The 12149-nt window shown below is 48.6% G+C and overlaps 1 protein-coding gene and 1 long non-coding RNA gene across 2 annotated transcripts; both read right to left on the minus strand.

Annotated features, from left to right (window-relative positions):
* Positions 1 to 6155: 6155 nt before the first annotated feature.
* On the minus strand, positions 6156 to 9117 carry LOC133398461 (uncharacterized). The gene is made up of 3 exons (XR_009767854.1): positions 8482 to 9117; positions 6942 to 7003; positions 6156 to 6848 (listed from the first exon to the last, which is right to left on the minus strand). It is a non-coding gene; the product is annotated as an uncharacterized LOC133398461 (long non-coding RNA).
* Positions 9118 to 9518: 401 nt separating this feature from the next.
* LOC133398566 (potassium voltage-gated channel subfamily A member 3) lies at positions 9519 to 11249 on the minus strand. Its single transcript, XM_061670003.1, has one exon. It carries the CDS (start codon positions 11148 to 11150, stop codon positions 9555 to 9557), a length of 1596 nt encoding a protein of 531 aa, XP_061525987.1. The 5' UTR covers positions 11151 to 11249; the 3' UTR covers positions 9519 to 9554.
* Positions 11250 to 12149: the final 900 nt, after the last annotated feature.

Genomic DNA, 12149 nt, shown 5'->3' on the forward strand with positions numbered 1-12149 from the left:
AATGTACAGCCGCCGAGCCAGGGGACAATAATTATACTCACACCTGCTCGGCGCCTCTCACCGTGGGCTTCTCCAGAGTGGAAGAGAGTCCAACCCAAAATCCCAAAGTCGCCCAAATGTGTAGCCCCCAGGTGGCCCCAATTGTAATTGTGGTCAATTGGGGCGACTCGCCCCTAAATGGGCGACTCTGAGGCACCCAAAACGTATACTTCTACGCCAAAAGGGGACGCCCAAAAGAGACAGTTCCTCTCGAGAGGACTGGTACCAGAGCCCAAGATATGTGTGGAGGCGAGTCCGACTATATCTAGTCGTAACTTCTCGACCTCACACACCAGCTTGGGCTCCTTCCCTGCCAGAGAGGTGACATTCCACGTCCCTAGAGCCAGCTTCTGTAGCCGGGTATCGGATCGCCAAGGTCCCCGCCTTTGGCCACCGCCCAGCTCGCACTGCACCCGACCCCTATGGCCCCTCCCACAGGTGGTGAGCCCATGGGAAGAGGGATGCATGTTACCCTTTCGAGCTGTGTCTGGCCGGGCCCCATGGGTGCAGGTCCGGCCACCAGGTGCTCGCCTTCGAGCCCCACCTCCAATCCTGGCTCCAGAGGGAGGCCCAGGTGACCCGCGTCTGGGCAAGGGAAACCTAGATCCATTTGTTTCTTTCTTCATAGGGGTTTTGGACACGTGCTTTGTCTGGTCCCTCACCTAGGACCTGTTTGCCATGGGTGACCCTACCAGGGGCGTGAAGCACCAGACAACTTAGCTCCTAGGATAAGTTATCAGTCAATTACAGGGCACATGCGGTCTAGCCTAACAACCATTCACACGCATTCTCCCCACCGATTCACAATGTCCCGAGTCGAGGTCAGCAGAGTCCCATCCCCACTATACACAGTTTGATGGTGCACTGCTTCCTTCTCCTGAGACGCTGGATGGTGGACCAGAATTTCCTCGAAGACGTCCGAAAGTCGTTCTCCATGGCCTCACCGAACTCCTCCCATAGTCCGGGTTTTTGCCTCAACGACCACCAAAGCCGCATTCCGCTTGGCCAGCCGGTATCCATCAGCTGCCTCAGGAGTGCCACAGTCCAAAAAGGCCTGATAGGACTCCTTCTTCAGATTGATGGCATCCCTCACCGCGTGTGTCCACCAACGGGTTCGGGGATTTCCGCCACGACAGGCACCAATTACCTTACGGCCACTAACTCGATCATCGAACTGCGACATAGGGTGTCCTGGCACGTGTGGACACCCTTATGCTTGAACATGGTGTTCATTATGGACAATCTGTGGTGAGCACATAAGTCCAATAACAGAACACCACTCGGGTTCTGACCGGGGCGGCGGGGGGAGGGCGTTCCTCCCAATCACGTCCTTCCAGGTCTCACTGTCATAGCCCACGTGAGCATTGAAGTCCCCCAGCAGAACGATGGAGTCCCCATCGGGAGCACTCTCCAGCACCCCCTCAAAGGACTCCAAAAAGGGTGGGTACTCTGAACTGCTGTTTGGTGTATTGGCACAAATAACAGTCAGGACCCGTCCCCCCACCCGAAGGCGAAGGGAGGCTACCTTCTCGTCCACCGGGGTGAACCCCAACGTACAGGCGTCGATCCGGGGGACAATAAGTATACCCACGCCTCTCACCGTGGGCAACTCTAGAGTGGAAAAGAGTCCAACACCTCTCAAGAGTACCAGAGCCCAAGCTGTGTGTGGAGGCGAGCCTGACTATATCTAGTCGGAACTTCTCGACATCACACTCCAGCTCGGGCTCCTTCCCTGCCATAGAGGTGACATTCCACGTCCCTAGAGCCAGCTTCTGGAGCCGGGGATCGGATTGCCAAGGTCCCCGGGTTCGGCCACCGCCCAGCTCACACTGCACCCGACCCCTATGGCCCCTCCCACTGGTGGTGAGCCCAGGGGAAGGGGGACCCACGTTACCATTTCGGGCTGTGACCCATGGGTGCAGAAAACAATAGAAATACAATTTTAATTGAAAGGGACTTTTAAGAGATGTGGGTTCCTTCTGCCGAATGTCTTCAAATAGTGGCCAGTGTTCTATTTTTGACTTGAATTTGTTGTCTACTTCTCGTGGCTTGTGTGATTGCTTTGTCTGAAGACTTCCTGCTATGTGCTTGGGAAATGCTGGAAGGTAAACAAAAGTTGAATTGACTGGCGAGTTACATGCCAGATGTCACACTATGTATACGAAGCTGACGCACCTATCTGCTGTGCTGATCGGCCATCTTTACACACTCTTTGGGAAAGCCACCCAGATGATGTTGCCCAAATTTGGGTGAAGCAAACTGCCCACGTGAGCGCAATGCAACTGCTTGGTGGAAGAGGAGTTTAATTTTCTTTAGTTTTTATCATTTCTGGTTGTATTCAGCTAAAGCATAAAAACAACACTTTTGATGGTGGCTCATGACTTTTTCGCACCGTATTAGTGATGTTCGATACCACAGATTTCCTTTTCTGATCCGACAATTCAAACTGGTATCGACGGTACCGATCCAATACTTGATGCAACGGTACGGTAGCTAAATCTAAAATGAAATCGTGTACTGTATTTCAAATCAGCTTCACAGATACTACAAGCCAGTTTTTAAATGTATTTATTTTGAGTGTATTATTTTTTTTAACTCTTTTTTATTTTTTAACTCTTTTTTAAATATTTTAAGGTGGCCATCAAACATAATGGCCATCAAACTGTTTTATAATGCTGGCTGACTAAAATTGTCATTGGTTGTAAATTTTTAATTCAGTAAATAAATGTGTGTGGGTGTCACAATAATTGCACAAATTCGTAAGTACATACATTTTAAAATATTGATTTAACGGTGAAAGCAAATTAGACTGATTGTAATGTCAAACGTATCGATATTTTGATTTGAGAATCGATTTTTGCGCATAAAGATCTGGTATCGGAGTGATCGGTATTTCAGCATGGATGCGCACAGTATAGTACAAGTTAAAATGCAGTTTGAGTCAGGTCAACCTTGCACTTCTCACAGCACGGTAGTCTGACTTAATATACTGTAATTCTGAATCTAGAATGACGTGAAGGAATCGTTCCCACGACAAATGTTTGCTCTCCAGGCTGCGGGCGACAGTTAAGTGCTCTCCGTCTGGTCAGTCCAATCAAATCAGCAGTTAATGCACACTAGATGAGGTCTGACAGTCGCACTAATCAGCCACGATTGTGTTTCAAGAGACGGCGCCTTTTAAAAATTTTTTTTTTTTTACGTTGTAACAATGTGGTATTGAGGTAACAGTTGACCAAAGCCAAGGCAAACTGTGGTTTAGCAAGTCCTCAAGACCTGTGGAAGTGTGCGGGCAATGAAAATGTGGGAAAGAGGGGTGAGAGAGATGGCGATGGAAAGGTCACATGACATGAGTCATCGTGAAGGGCACACCTCTTTCACTCAAGTTAGCACTCTCTTTTCCACCCATCTGTTTTGCTTTGCTATGTATTTGACTTGGAATACATAAACAGTGCGAATATGTTGAGGTAGCTGTAGTATTAATGTCTGCATTAGCTTGTGTTCGCCCTCACTATATTGTGAATATGTGGACACGTGAGTCTATTCTGTTCATTTGCAAAGCATATTTCTGTTGAGGGAGTCCCGCCCTCTCTACTCTGCCTGCGGCTGAATACCGAACCAGATCAGCCAATCAGCATTCTTATTTTGTGCGGCAGCATTAGCAACGAGAGCATCATCCCTGGCAATAATAAATCTCAGCTCTGACACTAGCATAGCTTTATGGGCCCATATAGAAACAAAAATGAATCGAATCTACAAAATTGATCTTAATCTGGTTACATTTTTGCCACACATGATGTATGATTTTTAATTTGTAAGACTATCATTAAATGACGGATAGCACAAGATGCACGATTCAAATGTAAATGTTAAAAATACATTGACGACTCTCTACTGCTAAAGCTTTCTGTCGGGCCAATTACATATTACTCGTGCACTTACTGTAATAGTCTCGTCACGCTACACTATTTGCATATCTGCAAATATGGCCACTCATGTGCCTGAGTAACATCTGCACCATTTGCACAATCGACTGAGGAGTATCTGCAACGTTTGCACTTCTAGTCACTTTAAACTGCATACATTTCTTGAAGTCCCGGCGCCCTTTGCACAATGGTCATTGCACTGGACTATTGCTCTATTAGTCATTCAAACTGCTCTCATTGCTAGAGAACTCTGCATCTTTTTGCACAATTGTCAAAAAAATTAGTAACAATAAATAAAAATTGTACTGGCATTACCAGATTACTAGCAACTTTTTATTGCTCAGTGACTGTTTTTCTCAATGTCTTGATGTCTCCAAAGTGTTCTCTGTCAATTGATTGTCTGTTGTCGTACTGGAGCGGCTCCAACGACCGGAGACAAATTCCTTGTGTGTTTTTGACATACTTGGCAAAATAAAGACGATTCCGATTCTGATTCTGATAACATGGTTCGTAGGTTACCCGAAGACGCTAAAACGTCATTAGGTGTGAATGTGAGCACGAATGGTTGTTTGTCTATCTAGTTTGTGCCCTACGGTTGGTTGGCAACCAGCTTCAGGTCGATTCCGCCTCTCGGCCAAAAAACGGCAGCTGCGATACGCTCCAGCGAAGCCGTCACCCTGTAGTGAGGATCAACTGTATACTGTAGAACATCTTGATTTTTTTGCATTGTGCCTTATACAGATATATTTTATACATTAATTTCGGTAACTATCTCATTTCTTTCAAGGGGATGAATAAACTACCTTTCGTTATTGATCTATTCTAAACACCTTCAGTTATAGTTTCATAATTTACTGATGGCTGAGCCCCTTGCTGTTTTTTTATTTGCTTGTTTTGCTGGTTCCGGCTCAGGGATCTGGTCCTGCTATTGTTTTCAACTCCTGTCCAAATGGAGTCCCTGCCTGCTTGTGGGGTTATGTGCTGTTCCTCTGCCAGGAAGTAAACACACAGACACACACAGGCCACGCACACCAACCACCTTCCTGTCAGAAAGTGTAAAGAGGTCACCGAGGTCTTGAGAATTTCGATGAGTTCTCCGTCTGTGTGTGTATACGGTCTTAGCAACAGCTTGCTCTTGTTGCTATGGTGATTTCCTGCTGTAGTCCTTTGGCGAGCATGCACTTTCACGACATTATGCATATTTTCTCAGCGTCAGGGAGCTGTGCATACGCCTCTCATGATTATGTTTGGCTGTATAGATTCATTCCTATGTTTGAAACAAATTGGGAGAATAACATCACCACATAGCAATAATCCCCCCAAATTCTTCAGATAATCTTTTACCCTCAGAAAGGAAAAAAAATCAAAGAAAGATTGTTTTCCAATGTTCAAAAACACGCATTTTGGAACATGAAAGCGGTTTTTCAGTTGTGGCACATACAAACGGAAAACATAATCAAATTATGGTCACAATTGTTTTTGAGTAAATAAAACATTCTCTTGGAAAGTAGTCTTCTCATACAAAGAGGGATTTCCCATCGCAGCACAACACATCTATTGTGTGACTGCTGTTGAAGCTTCGCCTTGAGACAGTACTCACGATATAGGATTTCATAATTAATAGGAAAAGCGCATCATGAAAATGTTATGCCCCAAGATTAACCCAGATATATTTTCAACTGTAGATTCTCTGTAGCCAATGTAAATACTTTCAGCTCAGCATTTCTGGCAGCCGCAGTGGCAACTAGGAAAGAATCCACTTCAAACTCATCGTTGAGGCTATTGGATCTGTCCCAGCCTTCTCTCTTGGTGTTTTATTTGTATACATACAGGATTTACGCTAACTCCAAAACTATATGGTGTTTCTATGACCCTCATTTATGGCACTATAGTAGGCACATCTTGTAATCATGTAATAACCATGTAGTAATCACGTAATACCACACATGCGCAATCAATTCTGCCTTCTCCTGCATGAAGACACGCTGTTTCAAATGAAGACAGTGCAACTCATGATCTCGTTGTATACGTCATGTTTAGGACAGCACAGAGTAACACAGAACAAATAGTGACAAAACCTTCCCCCTGACAACATTCGGCACTCGAGCACTCAGGGGCTGATGCAAGCTTCCCACAGCAGGCATCTACGTGTGTTTGCATGTCTGTGTTGCATGTACCTTTTTATCATTCTGCATGTGTAGGTCAGGGGAATAGCAGCGGCAATTACATTTAACATATTTTAAATGTTAGCAATACAGAGCACACTGATCGAGCTAACAAAGGCATGTGGTTAACAGTCTTTGATTTGTGTCACAGTTTCTTAACACTCAATGTTTGGCCTCTTTTTTGCCACTTTCAATATGAAAACGACATCTGTGTTCTGAGGATCAGTTAGCAGAAACGCTGATATAGTACACACGTAGAAATCCTTACAAATGCAGAGAATTGTGTGCTTTGTGTTTTAAAACTGCCGGCTGTTTCCCGGAGCTGCCGTTTTCTCCGACTTTTAAAACTTTAAGCAACATGGAGAAATGTCTGACGCGGGCTTCTCGAAGAATTTTCTCACTGCTTGCAATTTTTAATGCTGCGATGCTCCCAAACAAAAAAACAGAGAGCGGTTAGAAAACACTAGCTCCACAACTGTAAATGAAGGATGTTGTTTGGTAAACTGTACTTTATATACAGTATCAACCAATTTATTTGTTTTCATTTGAATTCTTGCCTTTTCCGAACTTTTTTTTTGTTTTTGTTTTCGAAAGTTGATCGACTGGCAGGCGGGAGCTGCTATAGGCACCAAGTAAGAGGACGCCAGTCAGAAGGCAGAGGGGAATTCTTCGTCAATCAAGTTTATCCCGTTTGGTCCACAGAAATACTGCCTTCACGTCCCTGCAGAGACAAAAGGGCCGTAATTTAAAAAAGCGTAACGAAACATCAATCAGTCATTTTCCGTACATTTTCGGGCTGCTTTTGAAATATTACCTGCACGAGCGACAGTCGACGAGGGAGCATCAAAACTTCCGGGCGACCTGGACAGCTTCCACCTGGGAAAATGACATGCAAGGCAATATTGTCAATGAACTGCTCGTATGAATGATTATATTACAATATATTTTACTTTTCTCTCTCCTTAGCATGAGCAAATCCAAATCCAAAACTTATCAGCGAGAGCGGAGAGACCTTAATTTGACCATGGATTCATGTGAAGATTGCATACATTCATAAATGTTTACATTTATGAATGTAAAATGAGTGATTCCTGCATCAATATACAATATATATTTTCTCACTCCCCCACAAATAAATGAATTGCAAACCAAAGATGAAGACCCTGTCCTATAATGTCATGACTTCCCGCTTGTTCCATCAGCGGTCAATAACTGGCACAATAAAGATGGCGTTATGCATATCATATACACACTTATAAAGCGCTTTTATCTACACCATCATGGTTCGTTCACAGAGGCTCATATTCGCCCACCGACGGGCAGCTGCTGCCGCGCAAGACGCCGCCAGGCCCACGGGGAGCAATTTGGGCCAAGGACACCTCGACAGCAGGCGGTTGCAACCGGGACTTCAACCGCCGACCCTTCGGTCACGGCCCGCCGTATGAGCCGCAGCCGCCCCGAAACACAAAACTCGAATGGAAGAATAAAAATAAAATGCGCAAAAAGCGAGGAGAAGAAAGTATACGGCGTGTTCCTTTCTCTCTCTGATATTGTATAATCACTTTGCTTTGGGATTGAGCAAGATGTAGTCAGTTGCACGAGGCAGATGATAACTGCCTGTTTATGTGTGCGAAAATGACGTCGCCGAAGGGGAAATAGAATAACACTTTTCAGAGGTCTTTAGGTTGTTTTTTGAATTCTCCCCTTACGTTGCAGGTTTTTAATGTGATTGCTATTTTCAAAGTGCTCTTGTCTACTCGAGGGTTAACATTATTCCCTTGACGCGCAGGACGGGACAGCTTGACACTGACACCTTTTACATGAGCTCGCCCCTTCTCACCGTTGTTTCACTCCGTCGTTCATGTCGAAAAGAAAAAAGAACAACCTCAAATGAAGCAAAGAGGTACAGTAACTAAGGATGTGAATTATACTACATATGTCAAGGGAAATGTCATGTCGCTCTTCCTTTTCAGATGAATATCTCAAGTCTTTGCTGCTCTTGGGTAAAAACAAACATAGGTCACAGAGACAAACGAGCCACCTGTTCTGCTGGCGGGCGATGATGGCCGCCAGGGGGCAGAGACGAGAGAAGCAAGGTGGACATGCTTGCCATCCACAAAGTCAACTGAAGGTGAACGTTCGACACACAAACAAAACAAAACAACAACAACAACAAACAAACAAAAAGTCTGTTTACCTCAGCAAACGACATGAGTATTTGACACAACCTCTTTGGGAGCATTCCGAACAAACAGGAAGCCAGCAGCAGTACCTTTGCAGCCACTTTGGTGGTGAAAGGGAAAGAAATATATGCCATTAGGGCACGGGTGGGGGGGGACGTGCTTGGAACTCACTTGTGCCATCGATGGGTCAAGCGCTCCCCCTGCTGGGCGCCATCGGTGTTGCACCCAGGATAGCTAAACAGTCCATTCAGAATTCCTTGAAGGCTGTCTCTCCATCCGCTTCCTTCATTCAGGGCGGGAGTTGATGGGAAGTTTTGGATCGTCGCGCGGCTGCATTTAGGAAATCTGCTCGCTGCCGGACGCCCTCCGCGAGGCTGCGTTCACGCACACGCCCAGCCGACGTCAGCAACGGCGGTCCTTGAAGACGGATGCTCATCTTCAATGTCGCTCCCGAGCCATCTGGGAGGTTTCTGTGGAAACAGGGGCGCCATGGCAACGGTGCTCGGGGTTACCCAGGAAACGGCCGTCGCCATGGAGATTGCATCACGGCGGGGCGATATTTGAGGCGTCCAAAGAGAAGCGCGTGTGTGCGCGGAAGAGCTCGGCCTCCCTCTTTTTTTGTTTGCTTGTTTTTTGTTTTTTTTGCTCCCGTTCTCACACGTGTCTTGAGCGGGTGATGAGACGCAGCACGGCGGTCCGCGCGGCACCTCCAAAAGCCTCTATTCTACACATGTAGTAGCACTTTGGACTCGACTTTAACGCACGATAACGGCATAGCACAGTCTAATTGATAAAGGCTAATATAGGTTAACTTGTTGTGTTCCCCAGCCCTCCCCCCCCCCCCCCCACCCCAGACATTACGCGTTTCTAAAGACACATTGAAAACATCGAAACGATCGCACGTTGGCTACGACTGATGAATCACAACTCACGTTAATACGACGCGAAGGTCATTAGACGACACATTTGAGGTCTCGATAAAGCTTTTCCGTCAGCGGCTACAACGGGCGTCCTCTCTATTGCAGGCTTTTCAGGAGTGCCTTTTCTCCACACGCGAATGATTTTATTTGGACATCGTGAGCTCTGAAACCAATTGTAATTCTCTCAATGTGAGCAGACGGGACTTTGTCTCCTTTTTTTTTTTTTTTTTTTCCTAACTCCTCACTGATCCAGCACCGCTCCCGTGCTCGTTGACCTCCGACCCCGCGCACGTCCACTCGCGACGTCCGTGACAGCGGAACCGACTACACGTCGGTGAAGATCTTCTTGTCGACGCCGATGCAGTTCTGCGAGTTGTTCTGAGCGCTGGTGGGAAAGTTGGGCTGCTGCTTGAAGGCGCTGTTGATGCCGTGCTCCTCCATCACCATGTACTCGCTCTTGCTGAGCGAGGAAGATGAGCGCGTCTTCCTCAGCTCCTCGGGCTCGGCCAGCGGCTGACAGCTGCCCACGTGCAGGTACTGGGCCTGCTCCTCGCCCTCCGTCTCCCTGTGGTAGAAGTAGTTGAAATTGGACACGATGACCGGCACGGGCAGCGCGATGGTCAGCACGCCGGCGATGGCGCACAGAGAGCCCACGATCTTGCCCCCGATGGTGACCGGGTGCATGTCCCCGTAGCCCACGGTGGTCATGGTGACCACGGCCCACCAGAAGGCGTCCGGGATGCTGTTGAATCCCGAGTCCGGGTCGTCGGCCTCGGCGAAGTACACGGCGCTGGAGAAGAGGATGACGCCGATGAAGAGGAAGAAGATGAGCAGGCCCAGTTCTCGCATGCTGGCCTTGAGGGTCTGACCCAAAATCTGCAAGCCTTTGGAGTGACGCGAGAGTTTGAAGATGCGGAAGACGCGCACCAGGCGGATGACGCGCAGGATGGCCAAGGACATGGCCTGCTGGCCGTTCCCTTGCCGCTCCGCCAGCTCCGTCCCCAGGGTGATGAAGTAAGGGATGATGGCCACGATGTCGATAATGTTCATGATGTTCTTGGAGAACGTGGCTTTGCTGGGACACGCGAAGAAGCGTACCAGAAGCTCGAAGGAGAACCAGATGATGCACAAGGTCTCCACCACAAAGAAAGGGTCCGAGAAGGGGCTGACCGAGTAGGCGAAGGTGCCGTTAATCGCCGGCGCCGCGGGGAGGGCGTCCCGGTTCTCGTCCCGGAATTCGGGCAGCGTCTCCAAGCAGAAGATGACGATGGAGATGAGAATGACCAGGACGGAGACGATGGCGATGCCCCGAGCCGGGCCCGAGCTCTCTGGGTACTCGAAAAGCAGCCACACTTGCCTCTGGAACTCGTTCTCTGGCAGGGGCCGCTCCTCCTCCTTGATGAAGCCCTCGTCCTCCCGGAACTTCTCCATGGCCTCCTCGCCCAGCTCATAGAAGCGAATCTCCTCCGAGAAGATGTCGATGGGGACGTTGACGGGTCTCCTGATGCGCCCTCCTGACTGGTAGTAATAGAGAATGGCATCAAAACTGGGTCGGTTCCGATCGAAGAAGTACTCGTTCCTGAGGGGGTCGAAGTACCTCATCCTCTTCTTGGGGTCCCCCAGCAGGGTCTCCGGGAACTGCGACAGGGTCTTGAGCTGCGTCTCGAAGCGCAAGCCGGATATGTTGATGACCACCCTCTCGCAGCACTCGTGGTCCGGTTCGTATCGGTCCAGAGAGTGGTGGCCCGGGAGCGCCGCCGACTCCTCCAGCATGTTGTCGCACGCTACCACGGTCATGACGTCAGCCTCCGTCTCGGTGTACGCGTGGTTCACCAGGTTGTCGCCCCGTGCTTTGCTCACGCTCGGCGGGGGTGATTGCAGGAGGCTCCGGTGGTCGTCCATGCGCGGCTCACGACGCATCCGGGGACGGCCGCCTCGCCCCCTCCGCGGCGGGACGCCGCCGCTACAGCCCGCTGTCTGGCGTCTCCGTCGTCCTCCTCCGCTCTCGCTCCGCTCGGTTGTTGCTGCTCCCGCCCACCACCGGAGACGCGGGGGTTATAAACGAGCCTTGCACCCGCCCACAGCGCGCCGCGCCCGGGTGCGCAGCCAATGGCAGCGCGCAAAGGACGCGCGCTCAACGCGCAACAGTCGGTCGTCGTTCAACTCGCAACGTTCTATGGGCGTGCCCGCCTGTCCTGCGTGTCGCGCGCTCAACTCCATTTCCACAGCGCTTCATCAAACAACCGCACCTGGAACAAAAGTGTTGTGCAGATTTGCGCATAAAACAGAATCAATCAAATGATGATTGATTGTCCTCCACCCCGCCCCTTATGTTTAATGCAATCATGGAGACCTCGGGCTTCACCGACCATCCGAAAATGTCGTTGTCGTGCTCATTCGCCACAACAGCCAGCAAGCGATTTGTAAACGGGACTACATTTGTTCCTCCCAATATACTGGAGTATCCATTGATCGAAATATCACACGTTGTATTATTCCCCCCAAATTCTTGTTCCACTGGGTTGCAGAAATGTTCCAAAACTGTTGCTGTCCAAGGTTCTGAAATGAAAAGTTTCAATCAAAATAAAATCCATCTTTTTATGCATACGTATTTCTATTGAGGTCTGGTTAGCTGCACCCTTTGCCCCCTCTGCGCCCCCCCCCCCCCTTGGCGACCATTCCCAATCAGCCCAATCAAAGTGAGACTTTTGTAATGTCCATGACAAACATTACACTCAAATGACGACGATGAGTAAAGCCAAGTCGCAAGTGAAGCTGTGCGTGGCTTCCACGTGACTTTTCACGAGTCCACCGGCACGCTCATCGTGACAAGAAGTAAGAGATGGTCGGTTATTATTCTGTTTGGCGGAAATGAGGATCATCCTCGCGTGGAGGGTATTAGGAGGAAAATACTGTGGC

This window comes from Phycodurus eques, chromosome 1 (assembly GCF_024500275.1).
Source record: "Phycodurus eques isolate BA_2022a chromosome 1, UOR_Pequ_1.1, whole genome shotgun sequence".
In the NCBI taxonomy this organism is placed as follows: Eukaryota; Metazoa; Chordata; class Actinopteri; order Syngnathiformes; family Syngnathidae; genus Phycodurus; species Phycodurus eques.